The sequence below is a fragment of the Anomaloglossus baeobatrachus genome, chromosome 5, assembly GCF_048569485.1.
Source record: "Anomaloglossus baeobatrachus isolate aAnoBae1 chromosome 5, aAnoBae1.hap1, whole genome shotgun sequence".
Classification (NCBI taxonomy): Eukaryota; Metazoa; Chordata; class Amphibia; order Anura; family Aromobatidae; genus Anomaloglossus; species Anomaloglossus baeobatrachus.
Window position 1 is genome coordinate 427,360,197 of NC_134357.1, and position 26,067 is coordinate 427,386,263.

General features: G+C 47.9%; 1 protein-coding gene across 1 annotated transcript in view; it reads left to right on the forward strand.

Moving 5' to 3' along the window:
• R3HDML (R3H domain containing like) overlaps positions 1-26,067 on the forward strand; it is a 41,968-nt gene that overhangs the window by 11,687 nt on the left and 4,214 nt on the right. Inside the window, exon 3 of the mRNA XM_075347750.1 lies at positions 10,268-10,400. Coding sequence (XP_075203865.1) covers positions 10,268-10,400 — 133 coding nt within the window. The remainder of the gene's footprint in view (positions 1-10,267; positions 10,401-26,067) is intronic.

Genomic DNA, 26,067 nt, shown 5'->3' on the forward strand with positions numbered 1-26,067 from the left:
AGTGTATCAGTACCTGTAGGGCACATATGTGGGCATAAGTGGTGTAAAGTCCCCGTTACACGCAACGACGTTGCTAACGAGATGTCGCTGGGGTCACGGAATTCGTGACATACATCCGGCCTCGTTAGCGACGTCGTTGCGTGTGACACGAGTGACCGCTAACGATCTGAAATACTCACCAATTCGTTGATTGTTGACACGTCGTTCATTTCAAAATATCGTTGCTCGTTTGGGACGCAGGTTGTTCGTAGTTCCTGAGGCAGCACACATCGCTACGTGTGACACCCCGGGAACAACGAACAACAGCTTACCTGCGTCCTCCGGCAACGAGGTGGGAGTGACGTGAATGCTGTTGCTCTCCGCCCCTCCGCTTCTATTGGCGGGCCGCTGTGTGACGTCGCTGTGACGCCGCACGAACCGCCCCCCCTTAAAAAAGAGGTTGTTCGCCAGACACAGCGACATCGTTAGGAAGGTAAGTATGTGTGACGCATACCGGTGATATTGTTTGCCCGTGACGCACAAACGACGTGGGCGGGTGCTATCACTAGCGACATCGCCAGCGATGTCGCAGCGTGTAAAGCGGCCTTTAGGCTTCATGAACAGTGGTGTTCATATAAAGCACTATTTAGAATCATTGAACACCATTATTCAAGGTTCTCCATTCATTCTCTATGGGACTGCGCGCTCATGTTATGTGTACATTGTAACTGAGCCCCATTCACTTAATTGATGCAAACAGCCATGTTTTCTAATCCAGGGCAGCCCCTTTAAAGGGATTTAGAAAATAATTCATATCCATAAACTTAATCTGGAGTGGCAGGACTGTTTCTTTTGCTTGAATAGGAATGGGCTGTAATACCAGACATAGCCCACGGACAAGGGTGGCATTGTTCTGGTAAAATAAGCTTCTTTGTGTTTAATTTCATAGAACTCATTTTAAATAATCCCAATTTGTTAATCTGTTACTTAATCAAAACATTTTGTGGGAAAGATGGGTGGTAACAAGTATTGTTAACCAGCGGCGGACTGGAGTACCTGGGGCCCACCAGGAAAAATCAATCTTGGGGCCCACCAGCACCATGCAGTTACCGTACTGTATATAGCAGGGGTGGGATTAAAATTTTTAGCAGGTTATCTGTAAACCCCGCCCATTTGAAAACCACACCCATTCTGTAACCACACCCATTCTGTAACCACACCCATTTTCACGCAATTTCCTCAACCAAAAAATACAAGTAATTTAAAGTAAAATCTCCTTCCCCTCCAATACCTGCACTCCCCTGTCCAGCACCAGTTGTTCCAGTCACTGTCAGTCTTATTGTATTAAATGATTTTTCTACAGTTTTTAAAAATTATTACTAAAGGAGCCCTGCTAAAATAGGAATGGACGACCTTCCCCATACAGATCTCATCCCATTATGGCCTCTTTCCCCTGCAGATCCCATCCCATTATGGCCTCTTTTCCCCTACACATCCCATCCCATGTGGCTCCTTTCCCCCTACACATCCCATCCCATTATGGCCTCTTTCCCCATACAGATCCCATCCCATTATGGCCTCTTTCCCCTGCAGATCTCATCCCATTATAGCCTCTTTCCCTTGCAGATCCCATCCCATTATGGCCTCTTTCCCCTGCAGATCCCATCCCATTATGGCCTCTTTCCCCAGCAGATCCCATCCCATTATGGCCTCTTTCCCCAGCAGATCACATCCCATGTGCTCCTTTTCCCATATAGCTCCCATCTTATGTGGCCCCTCTCCCCATATAGCTGCCATCTTAATGCGGCTCCTCTCCCCATATAGTTACATATAGCTGCCATCTTATGTGGCCCCTCTCCCCATATAGCCACATATAGCTGCCATCTTAATGTGGCCCCTCTCCCCATATAGCCACATATAGCTGCAATCTTAATGTGGCCCCTCTCCCCATATAACCACATATAGCTGCCATCTTAATGTGGCCCCTCTCCCCATATAGCCACATATAGCTCCCATCTTATGTGGCCTCTCCCCATAGTCACATATAGCTGCCATCTTAATGTGGCCCCTCTCCCCATATAGCCACATATAGCTGCCATCTTATGTGGCCCCTCTCCCTGCATCTTCGGGTCACTGAGCGCTTACCTGCTCCAAGCACCGGTGGCCTCTCCTCTGTCTTCCATCCTCCGCGGCTCTCTGCACACTAAGAGTATGTGCGCACTAGGTGTTTTTTGTGCGTTTTTGGCCGCAGAAAAACGCACAAAAATGCACCCGATGTAAAAACGCGATGCGTTTTTACCACGTTTTTGGCTGCGTTTTTGCTCACTGTTTTTTTATGCGTTTTTTATCAGTGAACAATGCCATTAAAGATTGTTGAAAAAAAAGATCTGATGTAATTTCCTTCTTCAATATGTTCTTCATTCTCCACTAGTGTATGCAGGAGAGCAGGCAGCTGCAGAACTACAAGGCTCAGCATACTCCATCCACTAGTGTATGCAGGAGAGCAGACAGCTGCAGAACTACAAGGCTCAGCATTCTCCATCCAGGACTGTATGCAGGAGTTTTTTGCCCTCCAAAAAAATGACATGGGCTTCGCCATATTTTTGTATGCTAGCCAGGTACAGCAGGCAGCTATGGGCTGCCCCCAACCCCCAGCTGCCTATTTGTACCCGACTGTGAACCAAAAATATAGGGAAGCCCATTTTTTTTTTTTTCATGAATTTCATTAAATAATTAAAAAAAAAAATGACATGGGCTTCGCCATATTTTTTAGTCCAGCCAGGTACAACTAGGCAGCTGGGGATTGGAATCCACAGTGCAGGTTGCCCAAGCTTTCTTGGCACCCCCTCTGCGAATTGCAGTCCGCAGCCACCCCAGAAAATGGCGCTTTCATAGAAGCGCCATCTTCTGGCGCTGTATCCAACTCTTCCAGCGGCCCTGATGCCGGGTGGCTCGCTGGGTAATAATGGAGTTAGGGCTAGCTGTATATTATCAGCTGGCCCTAAGCCCGAAATTCATGGTGTCATGCCAATATTAGACATGGCCACCATGAATTTCTAGTAAAGATAAAAAAAAAAAACACACAGAAAAATATTTTTATTAGAAATAAAACACAACACAATTAGTGACTCCATCTTTATTGAAATAAAGAACCCCCCTCCGCAGTAATCCTGGGTCAGGGTCCCGCGCCGTCCAATCCAGATCCAATATCATCTGATCGTTTGCTGGAAGGCAGAGAGATCAGATGATGTGTCAGGATCAAGGATGTGAATTCCATGACACAGCAGCTGATTGTATAAAAGCCGTTTATACAATCAGCTGATGCATCAGTGCAACAAAAAAAGAAAAAAACCCCACACACTTCTGTGCAGACTCCTGTCAGACCGATCAATGCAGGACCTGGCGGTAATCAGCTGATAAAGTCTCCTGACGGCATCAGCTGATAGTTTAGCCGGCCGGGTAGTAAAAAGCCGGCGTCACCGCTGTCACTATCACTGTCAGCTGATTCCATCAGGTGACCGCATCAGGTGATCAGCGCCAGGTCCTGCAGCTATCGGAGGTGTCCCGGCCGTCTGCACACAGCCGGAGCCGCGGTACCGGGAGCGGACATGGCACCGGGAGGCTGCAGACAGGTGAGCATGAGGGGCCCCTGCTCGCTCTCCGGGCCCCCGCACCCCCCCCCCCCCCCGGGGCCCCTGCTCGCTCCCCGGGCCCCCGCACCCTACCCCGGGGCCCCCGCCTTCTATACTCACATGCTGCTGCAGCCATTGGGGTGACGCCGGTCCGTCCTCCGCAGCGCGCAGCGCGATGTTGCCAGCACCTGCGCAGGAAGGAAGCAGTCATCACTCTGAGACTGCCTCCTCCTGCAGTGTCGCTGCGCAGATGAGTCAGAGCCGCTCGGCACTGACAGTGACAGCAGGCAGAGCTGGAGATCGCTCTCCCTGCTTGCCGCTCCAGAGGGAATGGGATTGTCACTAATCATATCGGCAATGTGCCGATATGATTAGTGAAATTACCGGCCGGGAGGGGGGCCTCTCACACACATCCATAGGGGCCCAGGGGGGTAGAGGGGCGGGGCCTAGGGGGCGTGGCCATCAATAGCAGGGGCCCACCGGGGGTTCTCCCGACCTCCTGGTGGGCCAGTCCGCCCCTGTTGTTAACATTACCACAGCTGTCACTCATTTTTTTTCTTGATGTTTGACCTATAACTGTTGGTTGTCATTTGGGAAAGCTGGGTGATAGTAGTAATAGAGATTGGTCATCATCCAGTTTTCCCAGATACAAATGTGCTACCTCGGCGCAAGACCGGGGTGCTCGGATCCGGGGTGGTCGTGGCTCAAGGGGTCCGGACCCGGGCTCGTCACTCACTCCGATCCTTGAAAGGGGATTATTTACAGGGGAGAAGTTTGTGATGCCACCTGCGGGTTGTGGTAATGGGAGTACCGCCACTGCTGGAAGGAGTAATGGGGCAGATGGTGGGGAGCAGCAAGGTGTCAGTCCCACCGCAAGTAGGGAAGGCCCTGGCCTCTGAGGGTTTTGGTGAGATGTTTGGGAGGACAGGGTGCAGGGTAACCAGGGTACTCACTGTGGGTAGTCATGGTGCTGGATGAGGATTATAAAGCAGACACTCACACTGAAGATAAACCAAAGACTCTGTGTATCACAGTCTCTACAGGGGAGCCCGTCCAGGTATCCACTCCCACTGGGGTGACTTGGTAATCTGTAGTCGCGTCCGTGCACAATTTAGTTCTCTGTTGTGGCCCCTCGGCTTGAAGCTGTTAGGGCCCCGCTCACTATATTTTAGTGTAGCTGTGCTCTTGATGGCTGGCACTTGGGATTTTAGTGGGCCGCATTACTGGAAAGCCCTATTCCCCGCGGTGTGCTGTCGCCTTCAATCTCTGAGCTCTTAGGGAAGTTCATAAAGATACCCTCCCTCCCAGGTTAATTATCAGGATGTTGAATCGGCTCCAGACCTAGGGTCCTGTACCCCGTTGTGCTCGGTACCGGTCTGTTCTTTTGGGTTTCTGATGCCGACAGATCTCCTAGACTATGTCCGTCGCATCCTTGCAATCAGTGGCGTAACTAGAGTTTGATGGGCCCTGGTGCAAAATTTGGTCCGGGGCCCCCCCTCCACGTACACCGACACTTAGGGTACGGGATAATGGCACTGACACTCGGGGTACAGGATAATGATGTTGACACTTGGCTCTTACCCTCAGCACATAGCTTTCCCATGTTCTGATATTCATCTTGTCCTCGGCACCCAGCTTTCCCATGCTCTGCTATACATCATTCCCTCAGCACCCAGCTTTCCCATATCAGAGCATGGGAAAGCTGGGTGCTGAGAGATGTACAGCAGAGCATGGGAAATCTGGGTGCTGAGGGAAAGAGCCTCATTCCCATGTACAATGCACCCATATAGTCCATGTATAAGGTGTCCTTCATGTTTATTATGCTGCCCCATAGACCTCCATGTATAATGCAGCCCCACAGACCTCCATGTACCATGCAGCCCCATAGACCTCCATGTGTCATGCAGCCAGCCCCCCCCCCAGGGTCTCCATGTGTCATGCAGCAAGCCCCTTACCAGGACTCCATGAGTCATGCAGCCAGCCCCCCCCCAGGACTCCATGTGTCTTGCAACCAGCTCCCCCCAAGGACTCCATGTGTCATGCAGCCAGCCCCCCTAGGGCCTCCATGTGTCATACAGCCAGCCCCCCCAAGGGTCTCCATGTGTCATGCAGCAAGCCCCTTACCAGGCCTCCATGTGTCCTGCAGCCAGCCTCCCCGTGTACTCACTGATTTATAAAAAAAAAATAAAAAAACAAGTACTCACCTCTCTTCTCCTTCCACCGCAGTTCTGTCCTCACCTCTACTTGTTTCACCGCTACCCGTCCTCACTTCTGTCCTCGTTCCCCCGTGGCTCCGGTCGGTGTCCTCCTGTGCTCTGTGCTCTCACCACACACAGCAGTCACAGAGGAGTGACGTCACCGCGCAGACACGGGGGAAGACTGATGATGCATAGAGCAGCAACGGCCACTCTATGCAATATCAAAGCAGAGCGTGGTGACAGGAGTGCAGTGGGAAACAGGAGTGCGGTGAGAGACGGGAGCGCGGTGAGAGACGGGAGCGCGGTGGGAGACAGGAGCGCGGTGAGAGACGGGAGCGCGGTGAGAGACGGGAGCGCGGTGAGAGACGGGAGCGCGGTGAGAGACGGGAGCGCGGTGAGAGACGGGAGCGCGGTGAGAGACGGGAGCGCGGTGAGAGACGGGAGCGCGGTGAGAGACGGGAGCGCGGTGAGAGACGGGAGCGCGGTGAGAGACGGGAGCGCGGTGAGAGACGGGAGCGCGGTGAGAGACGGGAGCGCGGTGAGAGACGGGAGCGCGGTGAGAGACGGGAGCGCGGTGAGTGACGGGAGCGCGGTGAGTGACGGGAGCGCGGTGACGCCACCGCTGACACCAGGCAGGGGGGCCCGGTGTCAGCGGCAGCGACCGGGTCATATAGCAGCCGCCACACCGCGTGGTCTGGTGCAGAACAGCGCAGCTCCTCTCACAGAAAGGAGCTGGCTGCTGATCTGCCGGGCGGCCACGGGCCCCTGACCTCCCAGGCCTGGTTGCAATAACGACCGCGGTAGTTACGCCCCTGAGAACAGGTATATATACAGTTCACAGTTTAGCATAAATTCTGAAGCTGGTCAGTGTACAGTTCAGTAAATGCTGCTGCAGGAAATCCTTATAAAATGAAAAATAAAATACTTTTCTGGCATAAGATGCACCCCAGATTTAGAGGAGGAAAATAGGAAAAAATAAGTTTTAATGTTGAAGAGGGTCCGTTTTATAATCCCAGTGCGTCTTAATCCTAATGCTCACCAGAGGGGTGGTGTAGTGGCTTGGGAAGGTCACAGGAGGGTCGGCGATGCTGCAGGCTCGGAGGAAGGGGTGTTGCGGTTCAGGAGGGTCAGGGGTGCTGTGGCTCGGGGTGTAGCCATGGGCGCATTTGAATCCCCCGGGTATGGCTTACCAGGGCGGTGGGGCAGGATCACAGGATGCGCTCAAGGTTGTTGCAGCGGCCGCCATTGATCTACGGGCGGGCAGTCTGTGGAGGTGTCACAACACAGGGTGTCATGGCGGCAGGTGGTCTGTGGAGGCAACTCGGCGGCAGGTGCATCAAGCTGACTGCCGGCTCCATTGAATCATCCGCGTTTGACGAGATGGACTTCAAGAAAATGGCCGTGGAGGTGGCGCGTGCGTAGATAGGACTCCACGGCCATTTTCTTGAAGTCCATTGTGTCAATCTGTGCAAGCGCTGCTTCTGTGGCCATTTTCTTGAAGTTCATCGCGTGAACTGTGAGGGATTCAATTGAGCCTGCAGTCAGCTCAATGCACCCGCCGCCGAGACACCCTCACAGCCCGCCTGCCCGCAGATCAATGCTGCCCACGCGACACCTCTGAGCGCATCCTATGAGCCCGCTCGATCACCGCCGCATTCATAAGCCATATCTGTTTTGTAAGATGCATGCATCCCCATTTTACCGCCAGTTTTCAGGGGAAAAAAGTGTGTCTAACAAAGCGAAAATTATGGTAAACAAGAATCCTGAACTATTATGGACACGTTCAGGATCTTTTCCTTGCAGATTTGGTTGTAGAAAAAAAACTGCAGCATGTCAATTATTTCTGTGTTTTTGCTGCGTTTTCCCCATTAAATGTAATGAAAAAAAAACGAAACCAAAAATACATATAATGCACCAAATTGTGGCAAAACCCCTTGTTTTTGCTGCAGCATTTCTCCTGCCAATAGATGCAGACTTGGTGCAGAAATTTCTCGATCTTGTGCACATAGCGTTACAGTGTATTAGCACTCAGCGGTGCAGTCATGTAACCATATTTAGCACAAAGGACCTGGCTGCCTTCAACAAACTGCTCCAAATGCGTCCCCCACTGCTCACACTCATTGTATGTGACTGATTCTGTGGGTTGTGACCCCACCAACTCATATCTCAGCCTCAGTCCCTTATCCCCCATCCCCCCAGATTCTAGTGTTCCAAGCACTGGCAGCTTGGTGAATCTTTACATGTTATAATAAAGATATAATGCAAAAAGGGCCAGATGCACTCTTCTGCATTATAATTACTGTTGACCCTGTCCAGCACATGGCTGCCTGCACATTACTAAATAAATTAAGGGTCGACATTGGGTCACTGACCAGAGCTAGTGGGAGGGGGAGGCAGCAGAGGCTGAGCCTCACAACAAGTCACAAACTTTGTAACGGTGTCAGCCACTGTCTGCCACTCAGACCGCACTATCTGCAGCCTCCAGTCCTGACCTGAATCTTCATTTCCTGCACTGACGACATTAGTGATGGGCAGTCCGGCTTTTTTTGGTGAGCCGGTTCTTATGGCTCCGTTCACCAAAAAGAGCCGGATCTTTCAGATCGTTCTCGGCTCTTTATTAAATATGTGTTCACCCCCGGTGAACACATATTTAAGATTATAGTAACGCCGCCAAAGCCCTGCCCACCCGCTGCTAAGCCCCACCCACTTACAAGCGGCCAATTAGATTGCTGAGTAGGCGGAGTATAGCCGCGGGTGGGCGTGGTTTTGACAGCGAAAAGATCCGTTTAGATATTTTAGTGGCTCACACTGGTGATCCGGCTCCTGTCGTTCACTGCAGGGAGCCGGATCTTTGTGTCGGATCGTTCACGACCGACACATCACTAGCAGACATGCATCCACAGTCACTCACAGCAACCAGTCATTGTCTCCATACCCTCGCTGTAGAAGAGTAGATGACGCGGCAGGCAGTCAGCCCGAGGTCACAGGTTAGAAGAGGCTGGAGGGGGCGGTGCCGGCCACTTGTAAAAGATCTCGTATAGTATAGTTACAACTTACAAGCAACGCAGCTCCCTCTCCCTGACACGATCAGCTGTTTATCTTCAGGGCGGGCCCCTAACCTCCCGGGCCCGGTCGCAGTGGCGACCGCTGCGACCATGGTAGTTACACCCCTGCTTGCAATGTCACTGCTACCGGTCCCCGACTCTTCTGGTCCCGGACCACCACCTGCTAGCTTGGTCTAGCTCCCCGGGAGCTACTACTTCAGCTCCTCACTCCTTGGGGTCTCACACTACTCTCTTGCTTCCTCCCTTCCACCAGTCTGCCTGACCCCTAGGTGGGTGGCCCTATTCCAGCTTAATCAACCCACTGGTGTGTCTGACAGGTCATGATGTGAAATGTGATTGGGATTTGTGGTGCTGATGGTAGTGACACCGGCTTTTTAGGAACCTGGAACCATGGGGGGTAGGCCCTGCACCCTGGGTAAGGATTGCAGTACCCTGTGGCACCCTGATATACTCAGGGGCGCCACACAAACATAATTAAAAGGGTTGTCTGCTACTTTTACATTGATGGCTGTCCTTAGGATAGGTCATCAATGTTTGATCGGCTGAGGTCTGACACTCCACACCCCCACAGATCAGCTGTTGTCGGTGCCAGCGGTGGCAGCATGCAGCTGGAAATGCTCAGTTCCGAAGCTGCTCCATCTTCTGATAGCGACTGCGGCCGGGTACAGTACATCCGCCTTCTATTGATTTGAATGGGAGGCGGATGTGCAGTACCCGGCCACGGCCACTATCAGTTGACTGGGCAGCTCCGGAACTGAGCATCTCCAGCTGCACTGAGACCAGCTGATCGGCGGGGGTGCGGACTGTGGGGCCCCAGCTGATCAGACATTGATCACCTTTCCTAATGATAGGCCATTAATATTAAAGTAGTGGCCAATTGCTTTAACAAAATATGTATTTAAAGGAACATGCCCTTTAAATGCACATCAGGTCGCACCTGTGACATTATCGGTATTCCAGCCTATCCTCCCTGTATAAGTAAATAGAGATAAGCAAACAGTGATCTAGGTAGAGTGGCAGATGTAAGGCCAGAGCTTTGTAGTTATCTATAGAGTATAAAGCTGGTGGATCATAAGGGTTTTTATCATGTTCCCAGGGACATTACACCACACACTGCTGATCTCACGACTACCATGGCAGTGAGCACCATACTGTCCTTGTTATAATGCGTCTTCAATCTATGGCTATTGTGAAACTACAACTTTTAACAGAGGCAAACTATAGGCAGTCGAGTGGTAGGAGCTACATTTGAGCCCTGATGACTATGGGGATTCACAGGTCCAGCAGTACTATAAATAGCATATGGCAAATGGGAGCTCTGTTACAGATCTTGTATTGGAGCCAAGGAGCTGTCAGTGATGCCTCTACCATTTTGTATGGCTTTTTCTTGCAGGTATAGATCGGTAGTAGACCTGGTAAAGGCATGGTACGACGAGAGACAGCATTACTCTTTTCCTTACCCGCGAGAGTGTAATCCCAGCTGTCCAAGTAAATGCAGCGGCTCGGTCTGCAGCCATTATACACAGGTATGCAACATATACTGTATGTCCCACTGACGCACTGCTGGACAACCCCTTATTAATATTCCCACGAAGGTGGGGAAAAAATAAAAAAACAATACTCACCTCCTGAAACTGCATTGCTCCTCCTCTTTTACTGGGATCAAATGGAGGAGTGGAGCAATATTATTTGAATACTAATTTGCGTAAAGTGTTCTCTTTTTTGGCCTCCTTTGCTAGTCAGTTTCATGAAAAATGTGATTGATGGAAGTATGTATTGTATGTCAATTGTTTGAGGGTCCCTACAATAAGAAAAACAAATGATTACTGCAAATGTTGGGGCATTGAGGTCCTCTTTTAGGGGGAAATATTTGTTGTCAAATGATGGTCAAATCACAATTTGCTAGCAGGGATGACATCATTAGGCTTTTCATATTGATGTCATGAATCAAAAACATACCATAAGTGAATATGAAAATCAAACAATCCCTAGGGGGTGCAGGCAGAGCCACAAGAAGGAAAATAGTGACAAAACCAAAATATATGAGTAAAATATAAATTTTTTATTAGAAATTGCATTAAAAACAAATATGCAAACAGATAAGAAAGCCAGCGCTCCCTAAGGATGTCACTTGAGTACGAAACGTACGTCAGGGTCTGTGCCATGTAGCATGTTTTGACCATCTACTAAGGTATTCACTTATATCAATTTGCCATAATATCATTGGGCTCATTTTAGCATTTTTGTCCTTCAGACCTTACATATGTATCTAGGCACTTTATTGGTTATTTATAATATTTTATATATATATATATATATATATATATATATATATATATATATATATATATAAAAATATATATATATATATACACGCAGTCTTAAGGGTACTTTACATGCTGCGATCTCGCTAGCGAGATCGCAAGCGATCGTACCCGCCCCCGTCAGTTGTGCGACACGGGCAAATCGCTGCCCATGCCACACAACCTTGCTTACCCCCGTCACGCACACTTACCTGCCCTGCGGCGTCGCTCTGGCCGGCAAACCGCCTCCTTTCTAAGGGGGCAGTTCGTGCGGCGTCATAGTGACATCACACGGCAGGCGTCCAGTAGAAGCGGAGGGGCAGAGATGAGCTGGACGTAACATCCCACCCACCTCCTTCCTTCCGCATTGCCGGTGGAGGCAGGTAAGGAGATGTTCGTTGCTCCTGCGGTGTCACACAATGCAATGTGTGGTGCCGCAGGAACGAGGAACAACATCACTAATAAGCAGAAAACGATTTTTTGATTCCGGACGACCTCTCCGCGGCAAACGATTTTGACTGCTTTTGCGATCGTTTAAGGTCGCTCATACAGTAAGTGTCACACACTGCGATATCGTTAATGATGCCGGATGTGCGTCACAAACACCGTTACCCCGACAATAATTCATTAACGATACCGTAGTGTGTAAAGCCTGCTTTACTTGTATTGTCACTTTCATTCTGCTGCTATTAGGGTATATCCCTGTCCTGATTTTATATTTATCACACACATGATTTGTTTTTAATGCAATTTCTGCTAAAAATTTGATATTTTATAAATATATTTTGGTTTTGTCACTACTTTCCTTCTGGTGGTCCTGCCTTCACCCCATATGGAATTTTTGATTTGTATTTCATGTTCATGGTAGGAGTAACAGTACAAACCAAAAGTGATGCAATATCATTCAAACACAATATAATACACCGTGTGCAGAATTATTAGGCAAGTTGTATTTTAGAGGATTTTTTTTTTATTATTGATCAACAACTACAGTATGTTCTCAATCAACCCAAAAGACTCATAAATATCAAAGCTTACTATTTTTGGAAGTTTGAGTGTTTTTTTTTTTTAGATTTGGCTATCTTAGGAGGATATCTGTTTGTGTAGGTAACTATTACTGTGCAGAATTATTAGGCAACTTAATAAAAACCAAATATATTCCATCTCATTTGTTTAATTTCACCAGGTAAACCAATATAACTGCACAAAATCTAGAAATAAACATTTCTGACATGCAAAAACAAACCCCAAAAAAATGAGTGACCAATATAGCCACCTTTCTTTATGATGACACTCAACAGCCTACCATCCATAGATTCTGTCCGTTGCTTGATTGCTGTTTACGATCAACATTGCGTGCAGCAGCCACCACAGCCTCCCAGAAACTGTTCCGAGAGGTATACTGTTTTCCCTCCCTGTAGATCTCACATTTTATGAGGGACCACAGATTCTCTATTGGGTTCAGATCAGGTGAACAAGGGGGCCATGTCATTATTTTTTAATCTTTTAGACCTTTACTGGCCAGCCACGCTGTGGAGTTGTTGGATGCATGTGATGGTGTGATGCCCCTGGACTATCAGGTAGTCACAGGGTACTGCACAAGCTGCCATTCTGTACAGTATACCGCCTCCCTCTTGGTTCTGGGTCCCTAACTAAATGGTGTTGCCTCCAACAGAAAATCAAATCCTAGATGCACTCTGCACCACACCCACCAGACACACCAGTGGACGGCTTCAGTGGAATAGTCGCCCACCTAGGGGGTCAGGGACGGGAGGGGACCAGTGTAGTGAGTCGGTGGGGAGTTGAGTCATAGAGTGGAAGGAGAGGAAGTTGGGAGTGGTGACTCCTGAAGGAACTGGCTAGGTCGCAGACGGTGGTCTGGGCCTAGAGGAGGTCGGACCCCCGGTCGCAGGGGATTCTGGAAAGGGGCCTGGAACTGTCGAGGAGGACAGCCGACAGCCTAGTACTATCACCGGTCTGGGACCGAAGGCACGATGAGGTACACGGACCCTAGGTCGGGGAGTAGCTTCAGGCAACCCGACAATTCACCTGAGGAGAACGGAGCCGTTATAATCTGTTCCCATTGCTCCAGAATCGGGGCACTAGCGCAACGAGGGGGATAGGACTTTCCAAATCCAAAATGGTCCAGAAAATCCCAAGCGTGAGCCCTGAGAGCAAGCTCCCATACTTAGGCATAGGAGGGAGCGGGGCCCGGCTAGTTCCATGCTACCAGGCCATCAAGTTGAAGTCAAACTAAGTACCAGGACGCAGGTCACGGATCACCACCCCACGGCACCCCTCACCGAGTCCCGGGGCACCACCCTACCCGTGGAGGGTTACAACACCTTGCTGCCCCACTTCATCACCCCGTGTACTCCCAACGGCAGAGGCGGTACTCCCCGAATTACCGTACACCATGGGTGGAGTCATGAACTACATACCAATTCCCCTGTAAATATTCCCCTTATATTTGAGTGGCCGCACGACCCCCGGGTCCGGAGACCCTCGAGTCACAGCGAACCTGGATCCGAGCAGCTCAGCTGCTTCCATGGGGGTGGCACAATGGAGCATTGTCCTGCATGAAAATCATGTTTTTCTTGAACGATACCGACTTCTTCCTGTAACACTGCTTGAAGAAGTTGTCTTCCAGAAACTGAGAGTAGGTCTGGGAGTTGAGCTTCACTCCACCCTCAACCCGAAAAGGTACCACAAGGTCATCTTTGATGATACCAGCCCATACTAGTACCCCACCTCCACCTTGCTGGCGTCTGAGTCGCAGTGGAGCTCTCTGCCCTTTACTGATCAGCCTCTGGCCCTCCATCTGGCCCATCAAGAGTGACTCTCATTTCATCAGTCCATAAAACCTTTGAAAAATCAGTCTTCAGATATTTGTTGGCCCAGTCTTGATGTTTTATCTTATGTTTCTTGTTCAAAGGTGGTCGTTATTCAGCCTTCCTTACCTTGGCCATGTCCCTGAGTATGGCACACCTTGTGCTTTTTGATACTCCAGTAACGTTGCAGCTCTGAAATATGGCCAAACTGGTGGCAAATGGCAGCTTTACGCTTGATTTTCGTCAATTCATGAGCAGTTATTTTGCGCCTTTTTTGCCCAACATGCTTCTTGCGACCCTGTTGGCTATTTGCCATGAAACGCTTCATTGTTCGGTGATCACGCTTCAAAAGTTTGGCAATTTCAAGACTGCTGCATCCCTCTGCAAGCCATCTCACAATTTTGGACTTTTCAGAGCCCGTCAAATCTCTCTTTTGACCCATTTTGCCAAAGGAAAGGAAGTTGACTAATTAAGCACACCTTATATAAGGTGTTGATGTCATTACACTACACCCCTCCTCATTACAGAGATGCACATCACCTGATTTAATTGGTAGTTGGCTCTCAAGCCTATACAGCTTGGAGTAGGACATGTATAAAAAGTATCATGTGATCAAAATACTCATTTGCCTAATAATTCTGCACACAGTGTAGATAGGCTTACCTTAATAAATAAAACTCTATGTCCTCAAAGGTTGATAAAATGGATAAATTCACTGATTTTAAAAAATGTTCTTACTTTGTGATCTACAAAAAAATAGATGTTTCTCCCTTTTTACACAAAATCACCAGAAATTGCTTGTAATATTCTTCCCACTATGGTCCAGGAGCCTGCCAATACTTTCTAGTAACTACACTGCTCACCGGCCTTCCCTCCCCCGTCTCTGGCACCTCATCGTCCATCTGCAGGCAGTTAAATATTTTTCCATAAACGGTTTTCCTGCGTCCGATCTTAACAGTCAGATATTTATTTTCTGGGGAAGAACGGCTTCCTCTCACATTTCACTTTCCCTTCAGCAGAGAAGTGTTAAGTGACAGCTGGCAATACCTGTAGAAATACAGATGGTTTTTAGTGCTTGGTCCGGGGTCTTGTTGCGTCCTGTGTTTCTGCTGAAGGAGTTTGCAGATGGTGGAGCTGGAGATGTATCAAACACTGCCGTACTGTGTTTCACTGCTATCAATGTAAAGCTTCATTCAGACTTCCATTTTTTATGTACGTTTTCTATTCGTATTCCTCACTAATTGAGAGCATACCCATTATAGTCTGTGGGACTGTTCACATCTTTGTCTTCTTTTATGTGCCGAGGCTCATTTCTTTAGAATATAAAACACAGGCAATCTATGGCTGACCTCTTGTAGTACACAATCCCCAATTTTAAATCCCTTAAAGGGAACCTGTAAGGTCCAATATGCACCCAGAACCATGAGCAGTTCTGGGTGCATATTGCTAATCCCTGCCTAACTATCCCTGCATTTAGTAGCATAGATAAAGAGATCTTTAGAAAAAGTATTTCTAAAGATCCTTTATGATATGCTAATGAGCATAGGGACTTGTCGCAAGGGCATTATTTCCCCCAACTACTCCACCCTCTTAGCATGTTAGCACACCCACAGAGGCGTGGTAACATGCTATTCAATTTATATTGTCCAGCATCATCAGTGGTGACGCGCTTACCTGTGTCTGTTGTCACCACCTCAGATGCCGGGTTTAGGGTCAGTGTGCATTATCAGAAGTCCCGGCACTTCCGGTCATGTGCACTAAACCTCATTGAAGCCGAGACAAGTATATGTTTTTTGTCCTTGCACTTACTGCATAGGCTTTACCAGTGTAGGAGTCCCACTCTTTTCAAAATGGAACAAAAATTTATTCTGGGGCACTCGTCTACATGTCTCCCAGGGTTTATTGTAATCTCTCCTTTAAATTTCTGCTAGGCCTTGCACATAATGCATAGGCTGTACCAGTGTAGGGGGCCCACTCTTCTTAAACATAACCAAAATGTATTCTGAGACCCTCCTCAGAGTGTCTTGCAGGGTGTATTGCAATCCCTTCTTTAAATTTTGCTAGGCCTTGTACTTTGAGCAAGATCTATCAGTAGTTCATGAGTACAACATTAGAACCATCATCAGTACATGCATACAGCAACAGAATCATCATCAGTACATGAATACAGCACCAGAACTGTGATGAGTAGATGAATACAACGCCAGAGAAACCATCAATACATGCAAGCATCATCAGAACAATCATCAGTACATGCATACAATGCTAAAACTATCATCAATACAGTAATACAGCACCAGAACTTTGATCAGTACATGACTATATCACCAGAACCACAATCAGTACATGAATACATCACCAAAACTACCACCAGTATAGAGTAGAGCACCAGAACCGCCATCATGGATACATCATCAAAACCACCATCAGTACATTAATAAATCACCAGAACCACCATCAGCATACGGATACAACACCAAAACCACCATTAGTACATGGATACATCACCAGCACCACCATCATTACATGAGTACAGCACCAGAATCATCATCAATACATGGCTACAACACCAGAACCATGATCAGTACATACACTGACAAGCAAAAGGGAAACAATGTTTTAAACTTTTGACTTTCATGCCCCATATCTCACAATCCACTGTAGCTTTAAGCATGAGACTACCTTCATTTTATACACAATCATCTTGGCTATCTGGCCTATATAAATTTGACTTGCAACTATTTAGCATATAATTTAGTTATGAAGATTCTTGTCATTTCACTGCAGTGTTACTGATTTGCTCCCGGTGGTGAAAAAATCTTTTTCTTCCTACAAGTTACATCCTGTTCTCACATTCCTAATAGCTCAGTGTGTTATCAGGTTGATTCCAAAATGAATGATCGCTGGTTTGAATCCAGGAGGAGCCATGAAGGAGATTTCACCAAGAAAAGAGAAATCGCATCATCCAGGTCATCAATAGCAGTGTCTTGGACAAGAAAATTGCCAACCTGCATTATACGAGAACCATGACAGTTAGAAGAACACGAAATGAGTTTGTCCATGAATTCAAAAGCCAAGAGGTGGATGTCCAGTCAATAAGTCAGCTCATCACATTGTCTATTAGTTCTGGCATGACATACACGGCAGTGGAGGTGGCGTGTATGCTTCGTAATAGTAAGATCACAATGTCCATGCCAGCATTGTGCTGCACACATTCCACAAGTCTGGAATGGTGGCCAACCAAAAAAATGTGAAGAAGCCTCGACTTCAATATTGTCGCATGAAACATTGGCTTGAGTTTGCACACAGGTATGAAAAGTGGACAGTAGAAGATTGGAATTGGGTGATTTGGAGCAATGAAGTGAAAGTCAATAGACTAGGCCCTAATGGGTGCAAATGGATCTGGAAAAAGCAAGGAAAAAAGGTCTAATGGATCGAGAAATTGATGGAACTGTTAAATTCGGTGTTTGAAGTCTAATGATATTGAGTTGTTTCACAGCCAAAGGCGTTGGATACTTGACCATGATTGATGGTGATCTTAATGCTGAGCTATATAAGAGTATCCTACAAGACGAGTTACTTCGTACACTCAAGTACTATGGGTATGAAAAGCATGACATAGTGTTCCAGCTGGACAATGACCCAAAGCATATGTCGAGATTGGCGAAATGTTTCAGTTACATTGAAGTAAAGATGCTGGATTGGCCCCTACAGTCCCCAGACCTCAACTCAATTGAACACTTGAGGGTAAGGGTGAAGAAAAAGCTGTATACATACCCAAGTCAGTCAACTAGTATACATTAACATTGGAAACATATAGAAGAGACCTGGCATCAGGTTTTGTTCAAGTCATGCTTGAATCTGATTGATAGTATTCCCAGAAGGATTCTGGCAGTGTTGAAAGCCAAAGGTGGATTACAAAATACTAAGAAAATAATTCAAATTCAAATTTAGATTTTTAGGCGCAAGACAATAAAAATGCAGTGTCATAACAAGAATCTGCATAACTAATTATTTTCTAAATAGTTGAATGTTAAATTTACGTATGAGATAGCCAAGATGAGTGTCTATAAAATGAAGGTAGTCTCAAGGTAAAAGCTGTAGTAGATGGAGTGAGGTATGGAGCCTGAAAGTCAAAGGTTCAAAACATTGTTACCCTTTTGCTCGTCAATGTACATCATCAGAACCATCATCTATACAAGAATACAGCCTAGAGAACTATGATCAGTACATTACTACATTATCAGAACCATTAAGTACATGAATAATGACCAGAACCTTTATCAGTACATTAATACATCACCAGAACTATCATCAGTACATGAATAGAGCACAAGAACCATCAGTTTGTGAATACAACACCAAAACCACAATCAATACATGAATATATCCCAAGTACCACCATCAGTAACATACGTACAGCACCAGAATCATCATCAATAAATTAATTCAGTATCAAACTTAAGAGGATTGACTTCTTTCAGAAAAAATTCTAGTCCTTAAGCGTAGGTTGTTATTCAAAAACAAACAAACCTTGTTTGACTAATTGTTCCCGGGTCCACTGATGAATTTATGCTGTCATCATGGCGACAGTGCAGCAGTCCATCAATGAACTCTGTCAGTATAGATGGAACACTCCACTGCTGAGCTCATTGATTGGCTGTTGCACTGTCAACAGGACATCAGCTCTGCAACCAATTCCAGACACCGGCATTGGGGATTTAGCACTGGACCTGAGGATAGAGAGTGAAGTGTAGGTTTTTCTAATATAACAAACTGCTCTTGGGAACCAGAATTTTCCTAATGGGAACAATTCCTTTACTACAGCTATCAATTGCAATATTAAATCAGCCCCAATGATATACATTTGTATGACATACACCTGCAACTCCCAGTATATCCTTAAAAATGGTAAGGAGGTACATGGAGCTGTTATTACCAGCCATCATCATGCTTTCCACCATACAGGAAACACAGTAGTGATGAGAACCAAGCAGTAGTACTAAACATTTACATTACTTATAGGTGACATCTCATTGGAGTCATTCTCATTCCTTCAGTCTCTATCTGGTCCAGATGCCATGATAGCTTTTCACATCCATAGCTCATCTTTGCAAACTTCCATCTTCACCAATCTTCCATAGATCATCCTGACAGTGCCCTTAAAGGGAACCCATCACCAGGATTTTCGTATATAACCTAAAACTGATTCTCTACACAGCTTGTATGTATTGGTTTTGAAATCCAAGAAAGTAAAGTTTATAAAATCAGCAGCTTTTTGAGTGACAGCATCTGAGGATCAGATAATATCTGGGGGGGTATTCATAGTTATCCACTCCCCCTGTTAGAATTAGCATAAGTATTATACAATTGATTCACTTTTTCACTTGCAGGACCTGTCTGAGGTCATACCCATGTGACCAGAAGGGACGGGGCATCTGCCAACTTTTTTGTCACAGCTCCTGGCTCTAGCTTGCTGCTGTGCCCCGGGCACTCTGTGTTGGCCAGGAGACTTGCAATCTCCTGCCCTATGGATTCTTCTGGTGGGACTTGAAGTATCCTAGGGCTCCGCACCCTGCTTTCTGTGCTCGGTCCTGAGGGAGCTATGGCGCAGCTCTCTCCTCAGCGACCATCTTCTCTCCACCCCTCACTTGTTTTTTTTCTGTCTATGTGTATGTGTCGCCTTACTCCCCCTTGAAGATGTTTCACCAACCGGGTTGCTGAACTAGTGGGCAGGAGGTCCGATACCTTGTGATGGCCACCCCCCAGGACCCTACCCTAACCCAGTCCCAGTGCAAGGGCAACTGACTGTGTGTTGTGTGGATTGTGGTGGTTACCGGCAATGACCTCCTCGGGATGAATATCGCACCTCAGCCTGTGGCAACTGAAACCTCAGGGGCGCCACACTCCGCCACAGCGGATGCCAGCACGTCCGCGGGCTGGAAAATAAGCAATACAGTAGTTATGACTGCAAAATTTTGTTATGCTGTAAAACATTAACATTTCTTCCCTTTATGGGAGGCACAGTTTCTTGAACTTTACAATCTCTTACACCATTTACACTAAGATGAATAAAACTTTTAGCACCATAAAATACAATAAAACTTTAGCTTTTTGCACCTTACATTGCTCTGATCAAGTGCAACAAATTAGAAGAATATAGCAATATGGGGGACCTGCCTCAAACCCCCAACGTAGGCTCTAGGCGTGCTTCAGAATGTTCTAGACCAATCTTCGTTATTTCTGCACACGCAACATTTTTTGGGGTCCTGTGAATTTTGATAGGGAGCACAACAGGTGCTGACTATATACATTGTAGTCCTCGCTACACCTAGTCCAGTGACCCAGTTGTCCATTTCAACACAACATTTTACTATGCAGCATTACTCAACTATTTACAGTGTCCAAGTGAACCCATTACTTTGCTGCGGTGTCCCGCTTTGAGGCCCTCTGGGGTCTCAGGTATGCCATGGACATGACAGTCTGAGTCCCCTGGTCACAAGGTCCTTCAGCGGCACTGCTTTGGTCTAGTTCAGAGTCAGAATCGGGGTCCCCATACAACGGATCTACCCGCATATGCAGGGTGTACCACCCCCTCTCCCTCTAGCAGTTTCCAGAGCTGCTGCTCACAGGCCACATTGATAGCGCCCGCTGTCAGAGTGGGTTCCAAGAAAGTGTCTGTCACAGGCGGAGGGGACGCGCTCACCACGCACGGATCCGGGGCTTCTGCTGCTGCTGCTCGGTGGCTCGAGCGGTGGGCCGGACCCGGTGCTCAAGCAGCGCTCCTCACCCGTGAGTGAAAAGGGGTGGTTTGATTAGGTAGCTTGTTCGTGATGCCACCCACGGAATGTGGTGATGATGGCACCACCGCTGCTGGTGACGGGGATCCCGGGAGAGATGGTAGGGAGCAGCAAGGATGTTGTCCCCTCCGTGGGTAGGGGGTTGGTGATCCCGGGGCCCGGTGGTGTAACGGGGAGGCTGGATGGCTGGGGTGCAGGGACTGCGCGGCGCGGTGCCGGACGGCACTGGTGTACTCACTCAGACAATCACTGACAGAGTCTCTGGTAAACCAAAACGGCCGGATGGACGGGTCCAGCAGCCGGCTGCAGTGTTGTTGTTGTTGTACTCTCCCCGGACGGCTGATGGTGGCTGTCTTTCCCTGCACCTTGTAGAATGTTCTGACTCCTGTGGTTGCCCACCGGTAGTCTGCTCCCCGGCAGGCCCTTGCATCTCTAGCCTGTGGCGGTGGCTGTATATCCTCACGGTGTGGACTGTTGCCTTCTGTCGGGTCTTGGTTGTTGGGAAACCCCTGGGGTTCCTGTCACACTCGGATTTGACTATTGTCGTCGGCTCCAAGCCTGGTCGGGGTCCGATGGCCCTGCCTGCGTGCTTAGCTTCACTCCGCTCCCCGGTTCGGTACCGGCAGGCCAACGCCCGACCCCAGGTCCTTACGGCTTTGCAAAGTTCCACCAACTCCTGCAGACGGCCACCACCGTCTGCCAACCTTGCTGTCAGTGCCTGGGCTCCTACCCAGACACCTGCAGTTCGTGTCCTCTCACTTTCAACTCTCCAACTACACTCTCTGCTTTTCCCGCCTCCAGGCCTGTGAACTCCTTGGTAGGTGGGGCCAACCGCCTGGCTCCGCCCCACCTGGTGTGGACATCAGACCCTGGAGGGAGGCAACAAGGGTTTTTGACGGGTGTAACTGTCTAGGGAGGGGGGGGTGTATGTTGGTATGTATGTGACTACCTGGCTAGTCCAGGGCGTCACACCTCCAGATCTCTCCCCCTGTCAGCCATCGCGCCCCAGGCCAGGCTCTGTCTGCTGTTGCAGGGTGCAAGGGCTGGGGGCGCTGCCAGCGGTCCCACCAGGTCGTTACCTCCGGTTTCCAGGGCCACAGGTGCCGATTCTTCGGGTACCTTGTAGATGCCAGCTTTCCTCCCCTCCAGGGTTGGCGGTGTTGCTTCCTCATGACCGCAGTATTCCGCCACTACTCCCAGCAGGGTCGCCTGCCACCTCCGTATAGCTCCCGCTTGTAGCTCCAGCAGTTGGGCTCCCAGGCGCATCACTTCTTCCTTCAAGAGCTCTGGGGCAATAACGGGTCGTGGAACCAGTACATCCTCGGGACAGCCAGGGGAGCAGGTCACTTCCACCACGCGCTCCTGGGTACTCAGGTTGCTGCTCGCCATGCTGCCTCCGGAATCTGACTGCTCAATCAACCCATACTCCTTCACTTCCCGAGGAGGAGGGCCATTCCCCTTGGGTAAGTTTTGTTTTCGGTCTGCTGCAGGGGGCGAGTGCAGATTTTCGCACCAAACTGCCACCCAACCAACGAAGGGCGGATACACCCAGACCACTGGATGACACATGGCGCCTGTTGTTCTTCAATGGCCACCATTGTGCAATGGTCGCAACATACAGTCTGTAGGCGCACAGTACCCGTGGTTGCAGGCATGAAATCCTGTTCATGACGCCAAGTTGACGCGCCCACGGGGATCTGGGGGGGTTACTCATTACCGGGCCGGTGTAAGGGGGTTGGGATGTCACAGCTGCCAGGCCCGGTTCCGTGAGCCTGGCGGTCACCATAAAGATGGAGGGGTTATTTACAGGGGAGTAGAGTTTATATTCGTGATGCCATCTGTGGTTTGCGGATAATATAGGAGCCGCCACTGCGGGAGGTATCCTCTGGGGCAGATGGTTGCACAGCTCAGTTGGTGCAGCTCTCCACAGGCAGAGCTCAGGCCCCAGGGATATTGGGAGTAGTAGTCTCCTGCTGCTGTACATTTAAGGCGAGGGTAGGGTGTGGGAAGGATTGGACGACACAGGGGTTGCAGTCAAAGTTCTTTACTCACTAAAGTATCACCGCCTCTGGAGTAACGGGTCCCGCTGTCATGGGCTCCAGCCGATCCCGGATAGTTCGGAGGTCAGAGCCGGTGCTTCGCTCTGTGAGTCCTTCCTCCTTGCGCTGTGATGTGTGGGTTCCTGCGGCCTGAAGCTACACTGGGACCCTCTGCCTTGTATTGGCTCTAGTTCTCACCCATAGGGAGGGAAACTGACTGTGTGGTGTGTGGATTGTGGAATCATGGACATATTGTTCCATTTGTACACAGCCACAAGCCTGGCACTGATTGTCCACAATTTCACTGCAACCATAGATCTACCACAGATTTATCTCTGTGTGTGACAGGGCCTTAAATCAGGTACGGAGTAACTGACATGGTCTAAACCTAGCCTAAAGGTCCATTTACATGGACTGACCAGCAACACGATATGACTGCCGATCAGTTTACATAGGCAAACCAAAGTAAACGATGCACACTTAACGATCTATACTACATCGCTCATTGCACATAGGCTGTCACCGTTCTGGGCAGTGTGAGTCCTGTTTACACAGGATGATGCACCGCTGAGATCGATGATCGTTTTTGAGACACAAATGATCGTGTCACCGGATGAGATCTGATTGTTCATTGGGTGATCGGAAGCTTGTTTACATGGCAAGATAGTCATGCAACTGGTGTTTTTAACATTATCTTGCAGTGTAAATATCCCTTTACTTTGAAGTAAGGTGGCTCGTTATCATATAGGACTTCATCTTCACTATTCACTTCTTCTTACTGCTTTCAATGGCTCTGCCTAGCGGCAAAATCCTTTCTGCACAATTTGAGATTTTTTGTGTTGAGGTTGGCTTCTCGTCCTTTTAAAGGTCATCGAGACCTACCACTTTTGCAAACAGCTAATTTTTCTGCAATCCTCCGCTTGAACTTAAAAAAAGAATAGAAAATATTTGCTTTGGCTTCTGAAAATAAATCGTCTTGCAGGAATTATAAAACTTGTATTATTTTTAAGCTGTTTTTTCTTCCTTCAGATATTATAACATCAGTTCAAAAATAAATCATTACAACATATTTTTTGCCAAACACCAGGACTATGAAATCAGCAAGTGCAGATCATGACGCACAAGTCTTGATCCAAGGTTCTTTGGTGGGTTTCATATAGACATATCTATTGCAGTGTTTTTGTTGGACCTGGACCTCCAGCCCACAGCTGGTCTTCTGCTTTTTAGCCCTTGATTTACAGTTTCACTTCTCCAGGCTCACTCTTGAAACTAAACTTCTGCTCAAAGACGACAAATCGACAATTAGTCTCTGTGGGCTCGTTAACGTCAGTGAAGATCAGGTTTTGTTTAATTTGGGTTTCATATAGGAAACCAACCACAATGGTTAGTGTTTGAGTGATGGATATCTGTTCATAGCACATCCAGAACTATTTGAAGGAAAATTATTACAGGCAAAATATGAGCCAGCCCACATCCCCCACCTATTATGTGCCATTTATCATTCAGGTTTGTTTTTAAGTGGCAGCACCAGGGTAAGGGGTACTTCTCACATAGCGAGATCGCTAGCGAGATCGGTGCTGAGTCACGGTTTTTGTGACGCACCAGTGACCTCATTAGCAATCTCGCTGTGTGTGACACTGAGCAGCGATATGGCCCCTTCTGTGAAATCGCTGCTTGTTACACACAGTGCTGGTTCATTTTTTGGACGTTGCTCTCCCGCTGTGAAGCACACATCGCTGTGTTTGACAGCGAGAGAGCAACGATCTGAATGTGCAGGGAGCAGAGAGCCGGCTTCTGACAGCCTGCGGTAAGCTGTAACCAAGGTAAATATCGGGTAACCAAGCGAAGGGCTTTGCTTGGTTACCCGATATTTACCTTAGTTACCAAGCGCAGCATCGCTTCCACGCGTAGCTGGTGGCTGGGGGCTGGTCACTGGTCACTGGTGAGATCTGCCTGAGTGACAGCTCACCAGCGACCATGTAGCGACGCACCAGCGATCCTATAGAAGAAAAAACCGGATGCACAGCTCAATGCAGTAAAAAGCTGGGTCACGTTCACGTTCGGTCACGTTCCCCCTGGTGTTGCCATGACTTTCATGTTCATGCTCTATACATGGGTAGTGTATCTTTGATGAATAACTAGGTGATGACCATTTATTGTATAATCCCTGCTGTGTCACCAGCAGGTCTCATTATCTGACCTTCATGAGGTATACCTAATAGGATATTTGAGGCATTATTGCTATCCCTGCCATGACTTTCATGCTTATGCTCTACACATGGGTAGTGTATTTCTGATGAATAACTAGGTGATGATCATTCACTGTACAATCCTTGCTTTGTCACCATCGGGTCTCATTGTTTGACTCTGATAAGGTATACCTAACAGGATACTTGGGACATTATTGCTACCCCCTTGGGGCCTCTTATCTACAGCCCTATTCTTATGATCATTTAGATCTTACTACTATGAGATGCACTGTGTATACATGATGAATTCTTGATCTGTATATATTGAAACATTGGGGTTTACGTATTGTCATCATTCACCTGTCACATAATGAAAGCATGTGCTGTGTAATCATTATTGAGAGATACACATGAGTCACACATAAATATATATGTATATTTTTTTTTTTTTTTTTTCCTTGATTATATGCTGACCCTTCCATGTATTCATGTTGGCAAATTTCCAATCATTCCAGAGGGAACGTGTCCTCACCTGTGCTATTCTGCACAATTTTAATTGATTTTATTATGTCTTTGTAAGTGTGTGTTTTTGGACTTAATAAATTTATAATTATATGAACCAGTCACTGACTAATTTCCATGATTGGGTTGTGCGCCGGTTTTGCATGAGCTTTCCTCTGTTTCCTCAATTCCGCACCAGCGATCCTGACCAGGTCAGATCGCTGGTGGGATCGCTGGAGCATCGCTAAAGTGTGACGTTACCCTAAATTGCGACTAATATTTGGTCACCTCGTGAAGCTAATGGGCTAATGAAACACAAGGGAAGTTATAGAAAGAAATTAGCTAAAGTAAAGAAAGGTAAGTTATACAGAGGAATAAAACTGTCCCTTATTCCAAAGGTACACCAGATGGCAGCGAGGTCTCGACCGCCATCGTAGCTCTAGCTCCTGAGTAGCCCTGGTCCAACAAACCCCTCACCCTCCACGCCCGGGAAAGGCTGGGACAGAAGTAAAGAATCCCACAAATAACGA